The following is a 20,478-nucleotide window of genomic DNA, read 5'->3' as shown; positions in this document are numbered from 1 at the left end:
GGTCATCATCTTCTCAAACACGTAGCCTTTTGCGCGGTGAGTGCATTGCTTCAAAATTCTGCTTGCACTCCTTTCAAGTTGATTTTACAAGGTAAACTGCCTTCCCACATTCTCCTCAATTGGCTTTCGTCGTTCTGGATCTGCCTGCAAAGGCCCTCTCCCCCTTTAAGACTGACCCTAACTGATTTGATTCCTTCCAGCTTTATCTCCCCGCCACCAGTCTTCCAAGTGACATCGGACACACTATGGGTGGTCTCATAGATGCAGAAGTCAATGGGTCTGATGTGCTCTCTGCTCTTCGACTCTCTCAACAGGCCCCGGCAATTCTCGGACATGGCCCAGCACTAAACACGCACTCGGGTTCGTCCAAGGCCTCACGGGACACGGCCGAGGAGTATGGCCGGATTGAACAGCTTTTTCTTGCATGCCTGCAAACTGGAGACGATAAATCTGCACAAGTATGTCTTGATCGGTTGAGTCACCGCTTTGGTCCCTCAAACGAGAGAGTCATGGGGCTGCGTGGCTTGTACCAAGAGGCTATTGCGAAAGACCAAGCGGCTCTAGAGAAATGTCTGGCAGAATACGAGACGATCCTCTCGGAGAACCCTGTCAATGTGGTTGGTGATCCATTCTTTTCCTCTTTCTTTTGTTCTGGCTGCCCTCATGGGGGTAGGCAGTTGTCGCATGATCTCGACTAACCACGTTTCTGTCCATGTGCAGCCCATCATGAAACGCCGAGTCGCTCTGCTTCGTTCCCTTCAGCGGCCCTCCGATGCCATTTCCGCTCTCATTCAGCTTCTCGATGCCATCCCCACTGATGCCGAGGCTTGGGGTGAGCTAGCCGATCTATATCAATCCCAAGGACTGGGCTCGCAGGCAATCTTCAGCTTAGAGGAGGCACTGTTGATCGCCCCAAATTCTTGGAATGTATGGCTTGTTCCAATCACAGTCGACTGAATCCCCGCCGGTTCATATAACTGACCTCTTACAGATTCATGCCCGGCTGGGCGAATTGCTCTACGTCTGCTCCTCCGCCTCTTCCGAGGGGGACCCAGCTCGACTTGCTGGCAAGTCGGTGCAACATTTCTGCCGGAGTATTGAACTCTGCGATGATTATCTGCGGGGCTTCTATGGACTGGTCTTGGTATGTTCACCCCTATGAGAACTGACCATGTTTTTCAAGGGTATCATCTACTGACTAGATCGTAGGCCACCTCCCGCATGCTTGATCAAAAGTATGCCCCCGAAAGTCCCTCCGACCCGGCCGTTCCATCCCGGAAAACAATCCAGCAACTGCAGACATTTGCACTTGGGCGGCTTGAACATATTGTTCAGTCCCGCTCGGTGGACGATCAACATTGGGCATCCAGTCGGAGTGAATTAATTGCGGCCAAGGAGCTGCTGAATCGCTTTGCGTCGCCCAAATGATGATCGACCGTTATTACTATGCTTTTCTTCGGATACCCTAATCAAACCTTATCAACACATTTCTCATTACGAGGATATCAAGGATGTCTCTTTGTCTCTCTTCCTGTAACATTTTAAAATATACTCTAGGCTTGGGATCTCCGCGAGGGCAACACGACTGGTATGACGTACGTGGTGGTGGCTGTACTCTGCGGGCAGGATTGTTGCTTCGTTGCTGACGATGAGCTGCCCAATGCTATTCATGTGGTCAACTGTGTTCCAATTTCGGTGGTGGATGACATGGGAATTCTACAGGATCGCCCTCGATAGGCATGGTTGCATTTATGAGCAGGGATTGTCCGTTGAATGGCCGTTTGTGGTATCTTGATGCCATCTCTGGGGGTACCATGGCTCTTTGAGACTTTGAAGAGTTTTATTCGCCCAAAGGAAAATGACAGGCGACTGATTTTGAACCAGTCTGTATGTTAGGAGGGTCCTTTAGTACATCCGTCAAAAAGACCTATAAGGAGTTGACCCGACGGGCCACGCTGAGGCTCAGCTCCTCTCTAATTCTTTTGGCGCCAAGCTTTGATAGGGTGGCCTTCCTACCGTTTGATGTGTACCCAATGGAGCCTGGATGGACGGAGATCGGGCTCGTTGGATGCAAACTGAGTCAGATTGGTGGTTGCACGATCGAGATTTGGTGAGATAGGAGTATCATCTATTATGTACTTGAGTATTTATCCTAGACTAGTAGATCATGATATATAGGCTGGACAAACAACGGTAGTATATACTATAGATATACTGTACTCCAATTTAGGATCGCGTCGCTATCCGTTGTCCGAGTGCGAAGATCGGGGCTGGTGTGATTGGGCACAAGCATCGGGCAGCAGATCGACAAGGATCTAGCCGATCCACTCCTACTCAGGCGGCTGAGTTGACCCAATCCCAAATGGAGGAGAAATGGTCTTCCCCATGAGTCAGAGAACCAGACTCTCTTTCTCCGTCTCTCCAGAGCCTCTCTAGTGCTGACTCTCGAGAGAAGAATATGTAGGTTGATACCTAACGAAGCTCTGGTAGGGTCGACATAGGGCGGGCACAGGGGAACATCTGGTGGCGTCTCGATCCTAGAGCCTACGCTACGCGCCTTGCAGACTGGTTCGGATTCTAGACTGGGACTTAAGTTGCAGGGATCCCTTTGACGTGTCGGTAGATTCTTGTGTTACCCTGATATTCCGTACATGGTACTACTGAATATAGTCTCTGAATAAATTATAGTTTGTATGGAGAGTTGTGTTGTAGAGAGTAGTTTACGTATACTACTAGGATGTGTATAGGAGAATTATGCTTTACTGAGTGGTCAATTGACGATACAACATGCCCAATCTTAGGCTCCAATCGTTACACATTCATCGCATTCTTCTTTACATTTCAGGCAGGTATCGTTATTCAACCCAAACACACACCACAAAACCCTCCTTCCATCTCCCGTTTTCTCTTTTCTCCTCCCCTTCTTCTCTTTGCGACTATCGACTACTTACTATATACTACTTCTCCTACTACCTAGGAGTTACTAGTATTATCGTGATTCTGGCTAATCATAAACTAGGCTATCTTTGATATTCTTCTACTTGCCGATACTTTATCCCCCCCCCTTGTCATAAACAAGAATTTTCCTCTTGTTTAACTTTCCAAGAAATCCCATCCCTTGCCCAAAGGACTTATCTTGATCGCCTTCCAACTCCACGCAAGGGGATCCCTAAAAACAAAAGCAAAAAGTCTCCCCAAAAATCCTCCAGGCCTAAAAGCCTTCAAGCCTCAATTCAAGCGGGGCCAGTCAAATGCCAGGTTCCTATTCCCCCCGCGTCCGAACTACTTGATCCTTGTCAACAAAAAAACCCAAAAAGACTAACGAAGAGGAAAAAAAAGTGCCCAACGAGACTTCCCCACCAAAGAAGAAGCAGCCCGTCGCCGCCTGGAAAATCCTCCGCCCTCTCGTCCACCTCCTCCACTTGATCCTCCTCCCCTCTCTTCTTTCTTCCTCCGCCACTTTCCCACCCTAGAATCTTCCTCGCGTCCTGCGAGTCCCGAGAGAGAGAGAGGAAGAGAGGGTAAACCTTTATTCCTTTCCTCAACCCCCCCTCCCCTCTCTCATAGTCACCCTGCAATCTCTCTATGACGTATGTTTACACTTTCTTAACCTTTCTGATCGGCCCCCTCCTTCCCCTCCCTTTTTTTCTCTTCGTCTTTAACATCCCCCCTGGTTCCTCTTCCCACCCTTGTCAAGGAAAACTCTTATATCATAATTTCCCGCCCCCCCCCTTCTCCTCCTCTCCTCACCGCTCGCTCACCTCAGCCTCTGCGCGCGCGAATCATTCGCTGACTCTTTCTTCCTTCTCTTTCCCTTCTCTACAGGCTCAGCATCTCGATTGATCCCCAAGGTCCGCACGGCTCGGATTCTCTGTCGGACGAGGAGGACTCGTCGGGGGTACATGTGAACAGCCATGACTATGATGAGGACTATGATAATGAGTGGGCGCATCTGTCATATCCGGATGAATTGAAACCGTCTGATTCAGCCTCTCGACCAAGGACATCGCACCGTAGCCGCTCGCACCACGGTTCCCGCTCCGCTTCGGGCCGCCCAAACCCAGTGCATCGGCGTATGGTTCCCGAACGCGATCCTCGCGAGTCCTATGGGACTCGCTCCCGCCGACAGCCTTCTCCAGATTCCCCTGACAGCGGGGATTCGGAGGAGTATGCTTATCCTCGCGCCCCTGCAGAACGCCGGTGGCCACAGGCCCCGCCTGCACCACCGGCGGGGTATGCTCCAAGCAACTCATCTGGCCCAACCTTTGGCGCATACCCTCCTGGACATGCCCCTCCTTACCAGCACCAAAATGGCCAGATCCCATCAGATCAACTAGTTTCCCTCCGCCATGCCGCCAACCCTGGCGCTCAACCGTACGGTGCCGGTCACTACCCATACGGCGCACAATTCCAAGCCTCACACGGAGCTGCCGCCATGCATCAGTACTATCCCCACGATCAAATGCACCCTCGTCACCTCTCCCGCCCACCGCCGCAGTCACGAATGGATCCGCATCATCCCTCTCAACCGCCCATGCCACCCCACTTGGCGGGGCACGTCTCGCCGCAATATCCGGGGTCGCCTTTCCATCAAGAATTGATGCATTATTCGCCCCAATTCTACAATTACCGAGACCCGTACTCGATGATTCCCGGCATGGTACCACCATACTTCCAATATTCTCAGGCGCCTCCCCAAACGCAAGCCCCAGAAGCGGCCGCGTCTCCGGCGCCGGCACCAGCGCCAACTCCAGCTCCAGCTCCCGCCCCCGCGCCTGCGCCTGCACCCGAACCCGCACCAGCACCCCCGGCAGATACGGCAAAGGATGAAGCCATTGCGCGACTGGAGAAACTGATTATGGATGAACGCGCGGAGCGTGAGGCCAAGGAAGCCGCGCGCGTAGCTGCGATCGAACGCGAGGCCGCCGAGAAGGCTGCGCGAGAGCAGCAACTCGCCCACGACCGCAAGATTGCCGAGGAAGCGGCTTTCTTGGCCCGCGCAGACGCGGAGAAAAAGGCTGCCGAAGCAGCGGCGGTCGCGAAGGACGAGGCAGAGAAAGCCGCAGCGGCAGCAGCTTCAGAGGCAGCGGCAGCAGCAACTGCAGCGGCCAATGCAGCCGCAACCGCAGCCGCCGCGGAGGCAGCCAATGCCGTGGCTGAAGCAGCAAAGAAGCCTCCCCCAGAGAAAAAGAAGCCCATCAAATTCAAAGACGCCGTGGGAAGAAAGTTCAGTTTCCCCTTTGAGCTGTGTGCTACCTGGCAGGTAAGAGATATCCTCCTTTTTTCCCCCTTTCTTATAACGAGAATGTAACAACTGATCGCTGGGGTTTGCAGGGGATGGAAGATCTGATTAAGCAGGCCTTCCTTCATATTGAAGTGATTGGACCGCATGTTGCAGAAGGGCACTATGACCTTGTAGGTCCCAACGGCGACATCATTCTTCCTCAAGTCTGGGAGACCGTCGTCGAGCCGGATTGGACTATCACCATGCACATGTGGCCCATCCCTGAAAAGCCCAAAGAACCCGACCCTCCAGCTAAGGAGGAGGCACCGGCTGCGGCTGCTCCCGCAAAGGCCGATCCACCTGCACCACCTGCAGAGCCTAAAAAGAAACCTGAAGGCATGTTCCATGATTGTTCACATAAACAGGGGTCGAGAGAGACCCCTCGTTATCATCTACTTAATATACTGACTATCTCTTTTCCATAGCTCCCAAGAAGCCCGTGCGCAAAGGCGACGGAGGTGGATTTGCAAAGTGGATGATGGGTGGCCGGCCCCCTCCCAAGTCAGCCAAGGCCGCAAAGGCAGAGAAGAAGCCCGAACCCGCCCCTCAGTGAGGTGTATATGTTGGATGACTGGGGTGTGGCCCACTTCTCGAGGGCTTCTCCTCTTTCCATTCCCCTAAGATACAAAACCACGCTCGTCCCGCACCATCACTTTACGTTGGTTGGATTGTTGGACCTCTCATCGTTGAGCCTGAAGTTGGGCAGACAGAAAACGGGCATCAAGCCTTGAGAGAGAAACATCGGAGAAAGAGCTGGCCCTCCAAGGACATCAGGCTGTGCTTACCCAGCTGACGGGTTCAACCTTTTGCCTTTTCGAGTTACTCGTCTTTACTCTACTAAGACACATGAGAACTCGTTCTATAGGGCATCCCCAGGCTATGGCTCTTCTTGTTGTAGCCTCTATGGTCTACACGAAAGCCTTACGACCTAATTACTACCCTCCCGTGAACCCTATTACCATTTACTCATCGCTATAACCGAAATTTAAATACCAATGAAAATCTTTGATCTAGATCTCGAACGGTACCTTTTGTAATCTGGCTGGTTGGACTTGTGATGGGCGAAAGTACGGCCTTTTCTTCATTTTTCTAGCTAGACCTGACCCCTAGTCTCGTTATTCCGGTCGCCATTATAGTCTCACATATTGTTCAGCGTAAAGAACATTCCTCATTCATCGTTGAGGAAGTAGAGGCTTCCACCCAATATTCTCTCCTGGAGCGTCCCCAAGGAGATCGCCCGTTTCGGCACTAGATACTCCGGATACTCCCCTTACCCCATCTGGGCTCTGGCGGAAACTCGAACTATTCTGCCAAGTGGCGCTTCGGACCGGGCCAGAACTTGCAGAGGGAATCCGACCGCCTGTCGCCTGAGAGCTCAAGGAGATCGGTTTCCTGGGGACAGCAGGCGGGGACTTTTCAGCGGCAGATTTGTCTGCCACTGGAGACTGCATGTTACTTTTGATTGAACCCGAAGTTCCCCGTCGTGGAGGTGGTAGCGGCTTTCTATCAGCACGAGTCTCGGGACGCTTCTCCGTGAATCTCGAGCTTGGTATCCAGTCAGGCTCATGATCCATGGAAAAGGGATTGGATTTGCGTTGAGGGTTAGGGACAAGTCCCTCTTTGGGTGGTTGCACCGCTGCTTTCGCGGGCACGCCTGTCATACTATAGATCAGTAATGAAATCTAGCGGTAGATGCGAGAATCTAGCACTGTGTTACATACCGTTATCAAGCCACCATTTGCTTCGATCAGAGCTCGCAGGTGGTAAGCCAGGGGCAATGGGACCGGGGGGCAGGATATCCTCGTCGTCCAAGTCCAACAAATTGATAGAGTCGGAAAGAGCATCGCGCTGTTTCTCTTCATATAGCAAGCGCCTGAGGTTCTCTTTGAGTCCAAGGTCGATGACGTCAATCATGCAATCAAACTTGGCATAGACTGGGCGATGATCTGAACATCTTAGATCGGCGGTATGGTACTGCGTCTGTCGCAAGTTGGCTCCTCGCCATAAAATGCGGTCACACCAGGCAGGAATCCGGGATTTATCACTGTAGAGAGATCAGTTAGAGTTTGTACCTCGCGATGAAATGGAAAAAAGGGCCTCTTACGAGGTATCATAAATATCCGTTCCAACGTCGTACTTATAAGTCGGAGGGAACGTGATGAGACCTTCAGAGTAGAATTGGAAAACTCTTCCTGCAACCATGTGTAGATTCAACTATATTCGTTAAGAGAGGGAAGCGAACCACGGACGCAATTATTCCCTTACCTGGTCATTGTCATAGAGCTTGTGGAGATCGCCCTGGGAGATGAGATCGCGTACGATGTGGTTCCCTAGCCCAATTCGGTAATTGAAGTCACCAAGCCAGATGGTAGAGTCATGGTCGGCGATAGTCCGATTCTTTTGGAACCGCAGACCACTGTCAATAGTCTCGTAGTCTCGGTCTCGCTCATCGTCATTCCCGAATCCAGCAGCCAAGTGGGCAGTAACGAAGCAGATACTCGTGTTCGAGAAATCGAAACGGATCGCGCAGCCTCCCTTGTTGCCAGCGATTCCCGAAAGACCAGTCTATCAATCTATTAGCTCCAAACACACGCACGGCCGGCCGTTTCAGGCAATGACATGATAATGAAGTACCTTTTTGACAGCTCCTTCAACATTCTTGATCTCCTTTAGCGCATCTGCTTTCACGTAGATCATCAAGGCAGCGCCTACAAGCTGCCCGCTCCGCAGCAACACATACTTTCCGGTTCCTTTTGCGCTGGTGTGTTGATTCAAACAGCTTTGGACGGCCCTTTCCCAGCCTTTGCGGTTACTTGGATCAGTTGACATGATCTGCTGAGGACTAAGATCAACGATTTCCTGGAACCCAACCGCGAAGATTGTGGGATCTTCCTTGGATTGATCCTCGTCAGGGAAAAGCCATGATGAGAGATCTGCGCCTGGCCCTTCATCACGGCCGTTCACATTGAATGTACCGACCCACATCCGAATATTCTTGCTAGAGGAGTACTCAGCTGCGCGTCGACCAAGATCTTCGGTGACCAAATCGTTCATTGGGTCATAGAGGTGAACCGGGATCTGATTTGCCAGTCGACCTAACAGAAGATCAATCGTCTTTTGTCGCGCTTTATCCGTAAAGTTGTTCACGTAGAGCCTCGTTGCGCTTTTGCGGGCATCCGCCAGCGCTCCTGCAAGAGACATTTTTCCGTGGCGGGTGAAGGATGACTTGAGAGCACCGGTTCCTGCATAGATCTTCGAGAGTGCATCTCCATTATCGGCCCAGAGGGTGGAGTGTCGCATCTGTAGATCTGAAGTAAGTCTTGCACCTTGCTGAGACAAAAAGGTTCCCATAGCCATCGAGCTGATGATTGTTTGAACGAGGTTTGTCCGATCAAGACAATCAAGACAGTTAGTTCGAAAGACACCTTCTTGCTGAAGAAGGATGGACGAAGTGCTGGCCGCATCTTCTCTGTCCACGATAGAGGATGCGCGGTTACTGTCCTCGGATAAGAAGTAGGCAAAGCCGTCCAGAGAATCGGCCAATTCATACTTTATTTGATGGCTTGCTTCATACCCAGCCGGGCCTCGAGTTTCAGCATGGAAGTCATAATCTGTCATTCGCAAGAGAGTTTGGTGGGAGGATTTCGGGAATCCCTCTTTCTGCCTGACCGAGCTCCGGGCAATGTGGTTTCGATATTTGGCCGATAACTCCGCCTCTCCAGATTTGAGTTCACTGAGTAGATTGACCACATGAACAGCTCCGTACTCCAATTCCAGGGTCTCAAAATGTTGGTCGAATGCATGCTGCGTTGCTTCGGGAGAGCGTGTGATCTCAATCTTCTGCTGACCAGGAATCAGGCCGGGTGTTTGTTCCCAGAAAATGGGCACCGAGCCACGAATTTGCACATATGAGAAACAGATCCCTGGAGAGACCCACAGAACGATTTCCGTTTCTACAAAGTTGGCCACATTGCCGTCATCATCAATGCCTCGCGAGTTGAAACGAGTGCCGGCACGCCGAGAGGATTGCCGCGATATGATGGTCAATAGAGCCGGCATATTTGTCCGTACTCGTGGCAAGATTGGAACCGTTGCAGGAATCTTTAGCGTACCGGCATACCCTCGAATAACGCACGTCAGAATTTGAGATGCATCGAGATTTGCCTTATCGGAAGGCGGCAGGTGACTCCGGAACAGAAGGAGAGGGTGAATCATATACGAATTCCACAACATGTCCTCGTCTAATGAATCAATGTCAAAAGCAGCCGATTTCTCCGACCTAGGATGAATCTTCAGTTAAATGTAAATGGATTATCGGATGTATGAGTACATTGGCTTACCGATCCTGCAAGCGATCTGTCAAATTAAAATCGAGACTGTAGTAGAAGCTCCCATCTCCCAGAAGCTTCTTCAGGGCCAGGAAAGGATGATCGGTGACCCCTTCTGCACCAGCCCGTTCCTCGACCGCGAATTGGGAGCTAGTTTCGTAGTCTAAGCCATACTCATATTCGGATCGGTTGAGACAATCTGAGAGTGCGTTAGAAGAGAAGAAATGGGAGTATAGATATTCATCAAAACCATACAAAAATCTACATTGTCAATCCTGGACACAGCTTCTGCGGGACGCACGGTAGCTGCTTGCGAGGAGCCGGTAACCACGCAAACGAAGACATCTTCGTTTAGTGTAACGAGACCCAGAGTACCGTGTCCAGCACCCAAAGATCTGTATCCCGCGAGGTCCACGGATGAAGCCTCCAAGAATTCGACCTGACAGCGGGGGGCGGCGGCTTTAGGCCCACCTTCGGCTTCACTGTAGTGGAAGATCAGGACATGGTCGGAAGCAAGTAATGCAATTGTCCGTCGTGGTTGATCTCGACAGAGAACACGGAGATTAAACATGGCCCGTGGAGTGATTTTAATTCGTGCGTCGCACTGTCTATCATGAGCACTTCTAGAGGCTAAGCCTCAACTGCCCAACGGAAAACAGTTGGTCTTGCTGGGTCATGCGCGGTTAGAACACTTGATTGGGAAGAAGCCGGCCGAGAACCGATGATATTCCTAGATCCACAGCGAAAATATCGCTTCTCAAGAACAGTATGCGATTTGAATCGTTCGATCTGAGTGAGCGGTGATGGTTGATGTGGTTGATGTGGCTGAGTTGGGGAGTTGTATATGTGAGAGGCGCGATTATCAGGTTTATCGGGCTTATCGATACGCGGGGGATGGTTCCTTATCGCCCGCTGACTCAGCACCGCAAGTTTTCAATTTTCTCCAAAACTTTCTTTTCTTCAGTTCCTGGAGTACCAACAAAAAAAGTCCTTCTTTTCATACCCACTCTCTTTCTCCCAGCAGTCATGGGTCTGGCCGGACCCAAGAAGTATGCGCATATCCTATGATTCATATCGCACCCTTTCTGACATTTTACAGCAAAACTAAGATCTCCCATGATCCGAACAACACCAAATGGGCCCGCTCCACGTCCGGCTTCGGACACCGGATCATGAGCGCCCAGGGCTGGACCCCAGGTAATCGCTTGGGAGCCAAAGACGCTGCGCATGCCGATCTCTTGACCTCCGCGAGTGTCTCCCATATCAGGGTCACTATCAAGGACGATAATCTCGGATTGGGTGCCCGTGTCGGACGAGAGGGCCAACCCACCGGTTTGGATGCTTTTAAAGGGTTGCTGGGCCGGTTGAACGGCAAGAGTGAGGAGGAACTTCATATCGAACAGCGCAAGAGAGACGACGTTCACTTGGCGCGTTACGTTGCCCTCAAGTTCCAGGAGGTGCGCTTCGTTCGGGGTGGGCTTCTGACCCAGGAGAAACTCCAGCGGTTGCCAAACCCGACACCCAAGGAAGACCAGGCGAATAAGAAATCCGAATCCTCCACGACCAGCGACAACGATTCTGCCGATAACACCGAGTCCGCGACCGAGAAATCATCCAAGTCCAAATCCAAGTCCAAGTCCTCGAAGAAGTCATCAAAGAAGTCTCGCTCCCAGTCAGACGAGGCCGACAGCTCGTCATCGGTCTCTGATAAAAAGAAGAAGAAGAAGTCCAAGAAGAGAAAGGCGGAAGAGGACGATGATGAGTCTGAGACTACGGCCAAGCGTCGGGCGTCTACTCCTGACGAGAAGCCCTCGAGTGAATCTCAGCCTAAAATTGCCACGGTTCCGGCCCCAGTGATAGGGGAACGTCGGCCGATTGGCAGACAGGTCTTCCGCGGACGGCATATCGCGCAAAAGAAGAGGGCTCTTATGGACGACAAGTCGCTCAATGAGGTGAGTCTAGGAACACGGAGGATCAACCCCTCCATTGATTTTCACATTGATTAATTACATTGCTAATTGTGGCCTCTGGGAACAGATCTTCATGGTTAAGGCATAGACATTGGGACTGCGTTGCATAGACATACATTATCGGGATTCATGGGCAAGGTGTTTGGCGCAAATCGGTTGTTCGTTACTCACAGTTGAATACACTTATTGTCGAGCGGGGCCAGGACAGTCTATTGACTGCTTTGACCGCTTGATTCCTTTCTGAGACAACTCTCTCAACGGCTGCTTGGCCGCTTAATCTTTCTTGGTCAACGTAGTGCATAAATATCATAACCATTTCCCCTCGATTGAACGGAGGCATAAGTAAACTTCCTAGATGGCTAGGTATGTATTAGATGCTATTGCATACTCGACCATGACTATTAGCAACGCATCAACTTCGGAACTATCTCGCGGGCTACTACTGTGGAAACTTGGTCAAATGACTGAATTATCCAAGTAGCATGACAATCTAATAATGTTTGCGATAGCACTGCATACAAACTGCCATATAAACATATCCGTCCTACTAACTTGTAGGACAAAGTGTAACTAAAAAAAGTAACTCAAACGGCTCGGGGGCCTCGGTATTACCTAAGCCCGGGGCACCCGACGTCATCTGGTCTGTCGTTAAGAACGCTTCCTTGCGACACGCGGGGGGATTATTCTTCAGATTCTCCCCTCTCCTCTTCCCTCCGTGGTGCGAAAAGATGAATGGGGATACTCCGTCGAGAAGCGATCCAAGTACCACGGCCACCACGGCCCGTACATCATCGACTCGGCGCGAGAATGCTGAGAGGAAACGGTATGCGCCTGCTGCCTATCCAGCCTCCCCGGATTCTTCCAATATTCTCTAACTGACGGAACTCTTCAGCATCCACTGGGCACCACTAAATGTTGGCCTAGAGCGTCGCTTGCAGACGTTAATTGTGCTCTGCCACACGCTTACCATTGCAATCTTCCTAACCAGCTTCTTCTTCACATGTGCCATCCCCTTGTTCTGGCCTCTCCTACTGCCGTATCTGGTCTATATCTCACTATTCTCCACGGCACCCACGTCAGGAGAACTCAAAGGCCGGAGTAACTTCTTGCGATCACTTCCTATCTGGAAGATCTATGCATCTTACTTCCCCGCCCGTCTTCACCGCGAAGAGCCCTTACCCCCTACAAAGAAGTATATCTTCGGCTATCACCCACACGGCATCATTTCCCACGGTGCCTTCGCCGCCTTCGGCACAGAAGCCCTCGGCTTCTCCAAACTATTCCCAGGAATCACAAACACCCTCTTAACCCTGGACTCGAATTTCCGCATCCCGTTTTACAGAGAGTATGCGCTTGCCATGGGCCTAGCCAGCGTGTCGCGGGAGTCATGCGAGAATCTTCTGACCAAAGGAGGGGCTAACGGAGAAGGAATGGGCCGGGCAATCACCATCGTCATTGGAGGAGCTCGCGAATCACTCAACTCCCAGCCCTATTCCCTCCGTCTAGTCTTGAAGCGACGAAAGGGGTTCATCAAGCTGGCCATTCGCACGGGCGCTGACTTAGTACCCGTGCTCGCCTTTGGTGAGAACGATTTGTACGAACAAGTGCGTTCCGACGAGCATCCGATCATCCACAAACTGCAAATGTTGATCAAGCGTACGATGGGATTTACGATCCCGCTATTCCATGCGCGCGGAGTATTCAATTATGATGTTGGGTTGATGCCATATCGACGACCTCTCAACATTGTAATCGGCAAGCCGATTCCAGTGATGCAACAGTCGAATCGGGATAAGATCAATGACAGCTACATCGATGAGCTTCATGCTCGATACGTACAGGAGCTTCAGCGATTATGGGATCAGTGGAAAGATGTCTACGCTAAAGACAGGACGGGCGAACTGGAGATTATTTCTTAATCCAACCTACTAAAACTCTACTGGTCGTGCAAGGGAACTTGATGAGTTTGAGAATCTGTTCATGTCCACATATCTATTTTTCTACAGATAGCATGCATACCCTGCACCTGAATTAGGCATCGAAATGAACATCGCAAAAAATGAGACACGCTCAAGAAAGGTAAAAATAATCAATAATACATTGTTCTCTCTGGAAAAATACCAAAGGAACGTAACCAAATTCTTTAACAACGATGAAAAAAAAACGCATGGACATGGAAAAAGGTAACATCAAATAGATAGACGGGGTATCAGATCAATCAGAAAGAAGCATGAAAAAAAATACTTAAGGGGGAAAAAAGGAACATAACAGTGTGAAACCACAGTAGCCTTATCAACTTGGCGGAGAGCCTGGAACAGCCTCTGCTGGAACGGTGGGGGTCAACTTCGGCACCTCAGCCGAGCTCGAACCTCGACGGCTATCACTCGACACACGCTTGAAGTGGCCAAGGGAGTTTCTGTCCAGATGACCGCTTTCAACTCGGCCTTGGATCATCTCATCCAGCATCCTGGACACTTCGTCCATGTTCTTTCTCCGGTCCTCTTCTCTCTCGCCGACTTTCCCAGGAGCGGTGTGCCTTGAGGGACTCGTGTTCTTGTCGCTCACTTCACCGGGGGCTTGGAGTTGAGGACTGCTTGGACCAGAAGTGCTCGAGTCCATCTTGACTTTCAGTTCTGGAGATTGAGAGTCGCTGGTCACAGCGGCCAGGTCGCGGTGGCGGGCAGCAGATCGAAGTGCTGCCAGCATCCGGTCTTTATCATCGAGCTGGATACGAAGCTCGTTGATCTCCATGTCTTTTTCACGGAGTAGGGTCATCATGTCCGGGTGCTCGGAGATGGTGGTGGTGGAAGGGGCATTGGATTTGACCCCCACCGACATTCGAGAGTGACTCGAGCGACGAGCTTGAAGCAATCGTCGCTCCAACGTGGAGATATATCGATTCTTGTCGCCCAGGTCAGCCTGCAGGGCGGTGATTTGTCGCTGCAGGCTTGCTTTGCCATCACCAAACTCGCCCATATCCTCGTCGTCTTCATTGCCAAACGAGGCGTTGGTGAAGGGCATCGACACCGAAGGGTCATTGCTGTTGACCGACATATACGACATGGGCCGAATGGACGAGTGAGCTGCGCCCAATGTGGACTGACTAGCGGATGAGCGAAGGGAACGGGTCCCAGAGTCGGTGGCGGACATTCGGGAAAGTCGACCAAAGGCAGATGAGAGACTGCCGTGGTTGTTCACACCGGTTGATTTGGAGCTCAGAATCAACCGATTTAGATGCTCAATCCGTTCCTTCAAAGCAGTTCGGGCTAGCTGCATCTCCAGCACCTGCTCTTCGTGGCGAGCTTGGGCTTCCTTTTCAAATTGTTGCTCATCCCACTTGAGCTCCTTCTCTGCCTGCGCCTTGGCCTGGGTATCAAGCTGGCCACGAAGAGCTTGAATCTCCATACGGTAGCGTTCAAGGAGAACCCGACTACCGGCATCACCGCCGCCACTACCGTAGGCTTCCTCGGCCTTCTTTGCATGACTGACAATGCTGTTCTTCGCTCGTGCAGCAAACTTCAAGGTGTTCAGGGTCTCACCCGAGTGTGCGTTGATACCAGCGACTAGCTGAACCGTGCAGAGAATACTGACAAGAGAGTTTCCTGATAGAGCGGGCTGCAGCAACCTGGTCAACTTGGAATCACGGTATGGCAGATGCCTACCATCTCGATCAATCGGATTGCCTTGCTTGTCCTTGTTCTCCGAAAGCTTGGAGATAATGTTACCCAACGTAAGCAAACTCTTGTTGATGTGGGCACCTTCAGTCCGGCGCTCTTTATCATCGGCCGCACGCTCCGAACCAGCAAGATCGATCAAACTCAGGGTCGACACTCGGACACCACCGGGAGCAATGCCAGACCGCTTATCCTGCGAATCTCCGGCTGGCACTCGCTCTCGACTTTCGACGACAATCTGAACGACTGCGTGACTTCGAGAACTGCGCGCGTTGAACTGGGTGCTGCTGGTACGTCTGGCATGGTCTCCTCGCGCGATCACTCGCAGAAGCTGTGTCGGGCTCTGCACAATCTCTTCCTTCAGTGGCGTTGCATACACCCCACGTTTACTGTCTTCACGTAGCTTGATTTCTTCCTGTTGAGGTGCCGGGACACCGTTGGTGACTGAGGTCGAAAGAAGATCGTGGATCTTCTCATTATAAATCTCCAGATAACTGACTCGGAGCAAAAACTCCCGATGGGGCGTTTCCCGAATGAAAGAGAAGATATCGGTGATGGCGAGTGGAATCACACCGGGAGAGGTGGCAGTACCCTGCATCGAGAACGTCTTACCAGTACCTGTCATACCGTAGGCAAAGACAGTACCGTGATATCCTTCCATGACTCGTCGCACAAGCCGTTTCGCAGCTGAATCGTAGACCTTGGCGTTGTTTTCTTGTGGTGTAAAGACATTATCTATTGGCGAGGGGTTAGCGCCGGTTCTGATTACTGTGGGTGAATCCAGACTACGTACCATAATAGTAATCGCCTCCATCTTTACCGCGGTGGGAAATCAAACTCCGACGCCCATCCAGCCCCCATTCACCGTGATTTCGCGGGGTCTCGCCTCCATTGCTAGTGTCCGGTCGAACACGAACACTGACAATCACATTACCCTTGGACTCTTTGGCCTTGCCACCCTTGACAGTTCCCGTAGCGTCGTCCGTGTCCTCAAATGTAGTTGCACTGGTGGAACAGGACCCCTGGGCAGAAGAGCTCCTACTGTGAGACGGCGAGGCTTCCGGATCCCGTGCATCTGCCAGGATCGACTTTCCATCTGCGCTCCCATTCAGCAAGGATGGAGTTTTGGAGCTGCGGTAGCTGCTGGTGGTGCCTGTACTGAGCCGCGAGCTTCGCTGAGGCTTCGTATTCCCAGAGGAAGTGGGGCCTTGGATGCCCGATACTGAAGATGCGGAGGTGGAAGGGCGGCTACTAGCCTTGGGAGGTTGTGGGAAAGAAGCGATGCTGATGGTTCGGCGTAGAGGCTTTTCGGGGCTGCCTGGCGTTCGGCCACTGGAGACCGACCGGACCGCACTCAGATTCGATGTCGAGTTGGAACTGGATAGTGGGGACCGAAGGGACGGGGGTCTAGGACTGGACGGTGTCCGTAGCTTGGACGGTTGGTATGGAGATGCGGATCGAGGCGCATCGGGAGCCGGGGTGCTTTTTCTGGCTTTGGGAGTTGGTAGCGGGGGTAAAGAGCCGGTTGGAGGGTTTGTTGATGGCCGTGACGGAGTTGGAAGGGTGGACATGGAAGCCATGGTTCGTCTCTGGCGCCGGTCACCGGAGAAAGTAGTAATATCCCAATTCCCCTCCCCAGAGTGTCGATTCAGTGGATGAGTTACAGACGAGAATGCAACATGCGGGCGAGTTTGGAGTTTGTCGGTGTCGCGTTAAGAAATCTCGAATTGGGCGGCGGCGGGGGGTACTGTACAGGAACGCGCTATGATCAGTCAACTGGTTTAGATGCACGACCCGATAAACACCAGCCTTTTCCCCCGTTCTCGGCGCTGGATGCGGGCAGCAGCGATTATCCTTGAATCAGGAAGATGATCTGATCGGTGCTTAAGAAATGATCTCCCAAAAAATGTCGCGCGCCTTGAGAGATCTTTAGGAGAATTGTGGAGGGGGAGGATCGGATACTTACAGCCTTCAAACAACCATGCGTTGCGATCGCGACGGGGGGACGTGAAACTCGGATGTCCACGAAGCGCCACTGCCGCAGTGTTTAAGGAAAGTGACCGAAGGGGAGAATCGAGAAGTTTGGACTCGAACCGGGTTGCCGATCAGCGATCAGAAGTGGGAGGAGAGAAGTATCGGAATAGCGGTAGAGAGTGAAGGAAAAAGAGAGAAAGAGTCCAAAGTTGGAAATTGGAGAGACTCGAAAGATGGAACGGACTTGGATTTCCTCCCCCGCGCAACGCGGAAAGGCCCCATTTCTGATTTTAATCCATTTTCTTTCCCTGAAGATTACGAAAACTAGGCACGAGTAAGAGAGAGTCTGGACTGGCGGGAATTGGAATGGAGACTAGCTGGACGTTGCTTAGACTCCTCGAGTATATATCTACTCCTTGTCTCCTCTACTCCTTGTGTGCATGCAACTATACTCCCTACTCCCATATATTGTCTATTTACACTGTACCAGAATACATACAGGAGGACAGGAGTCCATAGTAAGTATACAATCCCCTAGTCTTCTAGTTCTCCCCCTGGTCACTCGGCACTCGACTTTTTTTTAGGTCCTTTTGTCCCTTGTCTCCCTCCCAACCCATCCATTCACAATCCGCGCACCGGAGAAAAGGGGTAGACATGGCGTGGTGCTAAAACGAGACAATCACAGTCTAATGCTCGAAGGAGTCAAGGCGCGAGTTCTAAAGGAGCTCGACAGGACCAATCATGGTAATGAAATGGACAAGCTGTGGAGGAGCTCGTTCGGGACCCAAAGGAACTTTGGCAAAAGGAAAAAAAGGGGGGACGAATGAACATGTCCGACTGGCTTTCCAGTGGAGTCTCCCGGGGCCGAATTATTGTGATGATAATGATTGTGATGATTTGTGACCAGAGCAATGCGAAACAAGCAGCAATCTAAGGCGCAGCACTCGGACGTCTGGGCTTGATTTTTTTTTGCTCCAGTCCCATCTTGAGGCTGGACGACGAGTCATGATGCTAAGAAGCGAAACAAACTCGGGCCCCATGTGCGAACCCAACGTTGATCCTTATTTTGATCTTCGCCCCATTATTTACCACCAGACCCACTCTGTTTTGGGTTCTCGACTCCTCGAGAAGTTGAGGGACTACTCCTCAAGGCCCTTTGGAATGATCCTCTCAAGGCAGAGGATCAGATCTCTCCCATTTTTCGCTCCTCTAGGAAAGTCATTACCGAGCGAGGGCCAACGATAGATCGGCAAACAACGCAAGGGGACACCACGAACGGCTGTCCCCTCCCAAGTAGGACGGTGGAGTACCTCGTACTCCATCCCGATTTGCTTGGATGGGAGAGATTGCGACATGACAGGTAGCGGCTGACAGATCGGATGTCCCTAGATCAATGTCAATGTACAGTCCACTGTGGAAGTCCCTGGCTCCCTATCAATGGCTACGGTACATACCATCCCCCTTGTACAAGGATCCTTTGACCCAATGCGTCGGGTTAGAGAGCTATCAATTCTGATCTCTTGGTCTTATTGCCGCGACAAAGTTGGGCAGAGACGATAGTCACTCTTTACCTGCATGCATGATGCAAGTCGAAGGTATGTACTATATGCGTTATCCTAGCATCAGGGGACTATCATTATGAAACATCATACGTTCTCGATCTCGGGGATGCATGAGATCGAAAGAAAAAAAAAGATTTACAATGGTCAATGAAAATGCTCATTAATCATCAAATTTGTCATTATTTCATGGCTCCAAAGTCCAACTGCCGGGCCGCATTCTTAAAGGGACCGTCGTCAGTCTCGCCCCCGCGTCGGGCCAAGTCATCGCCCATTTTCTTAGTCCCTGACTTCCGCGGGAGATCTTCATTCTTAGTCGGACGCGGTTCGGTAGTCCACCACTTGTGCTGCAAGACCTGCAGCGCAGTAGCGCGCTTGCGAGGGTCCAACACGCACATCGACATGAGCAGATCAGCGCCCACCGGACCAGCCGTAGGGAACTGCCGAAGGAAGAAGTCTCGTCCTTGCACCGGCACTGCCTTGTCCGCAACGTAATTGGCCAATTGAGTCACCCCAGGCCAATTCTCCTCGGTGGGTGTCCCAAAGGCCTCGCAGATCTTGCTAATTTGGTCAAGATCTGACATCCCAGCCAGCAGCGGGACACGCAAGAGTAACTCTGCAAATACCATGCCCATGGACCAGACATCCACTGCGCCGGAATATTGCTTGGCACCGAAGAGCAGCTCGGGAGGTCGGTACCAGCGAGTGATCACCTGGTGGGTCATATTGAGGTAAGGGTCCGCAAATGATCGCGCCAGGCCAAAATCTGCCAGTTTGACCTCGCCATCGGCCGCGATCAACAAGTTGTTGGGTTTGATATCTCGATGGAGCACAAAGTTCTCATGGCAGAACCATACTCCTCGAGCCAGCATGCCCATCCAGGCCTTGACATCACCCACACCGTAGTGGATATCCCCATCTTTGATCAACATTTCAAGATCTCCTCCCGGAAGGAACTCCAGGACCAGATTGAGGTTCTGATCTTTGGATGAAAACACGTCGTGGAGTGCAATCACGTTCCGATGAGATAGTTCTTGGAGATATTTGACTTCCCGGATAGCATCCATAGTGAGTCCATCTTTATATTCAGCATTGACTTTGATCTTCTTGATGGCGACGCACGAGGAGGGGTCGTCGCGGAAGTGTCCTAGGTATACGATGGCGTACGTTCCTTCACCTAGCTTCTTGCCTATTCTATCCGTTAGTCTCAATGAAAATTCAATGGTGCCTTGAGGAGCTGTGGCTTCCAACGCACCCTTGATGTATTTCCGCCGCACATCGTCGTTGAGCTGTTCCGTGAGCTCACGTTCCGGTTTCGACTCGGGCTTGGCAGCGGCTGCTTGGCCAGGTACATGATGGGAAGCAGCAGCTTTCAAACGTAGTGCAGAGTTAGGCGATGCGACAGTCATCGAAGGCGAGCGAGATGCAAATGGTGAGAGGGCCATCTCGGATGTGAACTGGGCCCGGAGGCTCTAACGAGCTCCGAAAGTGGCGTATAGGTATTAATGGAGATCCAGAGAGGGCATGAAATCGAAAGATAGATCGAAACCCATAGATCTATTGATGAGAGATTATTTTCTGAGGTTGAAAGAAAGAGAGAGCTACAGCAGGTAAATGCCCAAGCTGTACCATGAACGCGCCTCGGAGTATCGTTGATCCCGAAGGTGCTGGGTGGCTCCGAAATTTCTC

The 20,478-nt window shown here is 51.5% G+C and overlaps 7 protein-coding genes across 7 annotated transcripts; 4 read left to right on the top strand and 3 right to left on the bottom strand.

The window, feature by feature from the left end:
* Window positions 1-245: 245 nt before the first annotated feature.
* On the top strand, window positions 246-1,428 carry N7496_012535 (uncharacterized protein; the record flags this gene model as incomplete). The annotated part of the gene is made up of 4 exons (XM_056705448.1): window positions 246-617; window positions 721-927; window positions 992-1,144; window positions 1,210-1,428. The coding sequence occupies 4 exons, from the start codon at window positions 246-248 to the stop codon at window positions 1,426-1,428; spliced, it is 951 nt and encodes a 316-aa protein (XP_056549346.1).
* Window positions 1,429-3,585: 2,157 nt separating this feature from the next.
* On the top strand, window positions 3,586-5,837 carry N7496_012534 (uncharacterized protein; the record flags this gene model as incomplete). Its single annotated transcript, XM_056705447.1, has 4 exons — window positions 3,586-3,590; window positions 3,826-5,263; window positions 5,335-5,635; window positions 5,710-5,837. The coding sequence occupies 4 exons, from the start codon at window positions 3,586-3,588 to the stop codon at window positions 5,835-5,837; spliced, it is 1,872 nt and encodes a 623-aa protein (XP_056549345.1).
* A 619-nt stretch (window positions 5,838-6,456) lies between these two features.
* N7496_012533 (SacI domain and endonuclease/exonuclease/phosphatase family protein) lies at window positions 6,457-10,183 on the bottom strand (the record flags this gene model as incomplete). Its single annotated transcript, XM_056705446.1, has 7 exons — window positions 6,457-6,938; window positions 7,006-7,328; window positions 7,389-7,498; window positions 7,550-7,849; window positions 7,919-9,563; window positions 9,625-9,811; window positions 9,868-10,183. 7 exons carry the CDS (start codon window positions 10,181-10,183, stop codon window positions 6,457-6,459), a joined length of 3,363 nt encoding a protein of 1,120 aa, XP_056549344.1.
* A 455-nt stretch (window positions 10,184-10,638) lies between these two features.
* On the top strand, window positions 10,639-11,670 carry pxr1 (telomerase inhibitor/ribosome biogenesis protein PXR1; the record flags this gene model as incomplete). Its single annotated transcript, XM_056705445.1, has 3 exons — window positions 10,639-10,661; window positions 10,712-11,564; window positions 11,650-11,670. 3 exons carry the CDS (start codon window positions 10,639-10,641, stop codon window positions 11,668-11,670), a joined length of 897 nt encoding a protein of 298 aa, XP_056549343.1.
* A 640-nt stretch (window positions 11,671-12,310) lies between these two features.
* Window positions 12,311-13,501, top strand: N7496_012531 (uncharacterized protein; the record flags this gene model as incomplete). The annotated part of the gene is made up of 2 exons (XM_056705444.1): window positions 12,311-12,405; window positions 12,475-13,501. 2 exons carry the CDS (start codon window positions 12,311-12,313, stop codon window positions 13,499-13,501), a joined length of 1,122 nt encoding a protein of 373 aa, XP_056549342.1.
* A 373-nt stretch (window positions 13,502-13,874) lies between these two features.
* Window positions 13,875-16,836, bottom strand: N7496_012530 (putative kinesin family protein (KipA); the record flags this gene model as incomplete). Its single annotated transcript, XM_056705443.1, has 2 exons — window positions 13,875-15,991; window positions 16,050-16,836. The coding sequence occupies 2 exons, from the start codon at window positions 16,834-16,836 to the stop codon at window positions 13,875-13,877; spliced, it is 2,904 nt and encodes a 967-aa protein (XP_056549341.1).
* Window positions 16,837-18,971: 2,135 nt separating this feature from the next.
* On the bottom strand, window positions 18,972-20,234 carry kin28 (TFIIH complex serine/threonine-protein kinase subunit KIN28; the record flags this gene model as incomplete). Its single annotated transcript, XM_056705442.1, has 1 exon — window positions 18,972-20,234. One exon carries the CDS (start codon window positions 20,232-20,234, stop codon window positions 18,972-18,974), a length of 1,263 nt encoding a protein of 420 aa, XP_056549340.1.
* Window positions 20,235-20,478: the final 244 nt, after the last annotated feature.

Source organism: Penicillium cataractarum (assembly GCF_028827025.1).
Source record: "Penicillium cataractarum strain IBT 29864 chromosome Unknown utg000010l, whole genome shotgun sequence".
NCBI classification, from domain to species: domain Eukaryota; kingdom Fungi; phylum Ascomycota; class Eurotiomycetes; order Eurotiales; family Aspergillaceae; genus Penicillium; species Penicillium cataractarum.
Note: the sequence above shows the minus strand (reverse complement) of the source record. Positions and strands in the feature narration are given on the sequence as shown.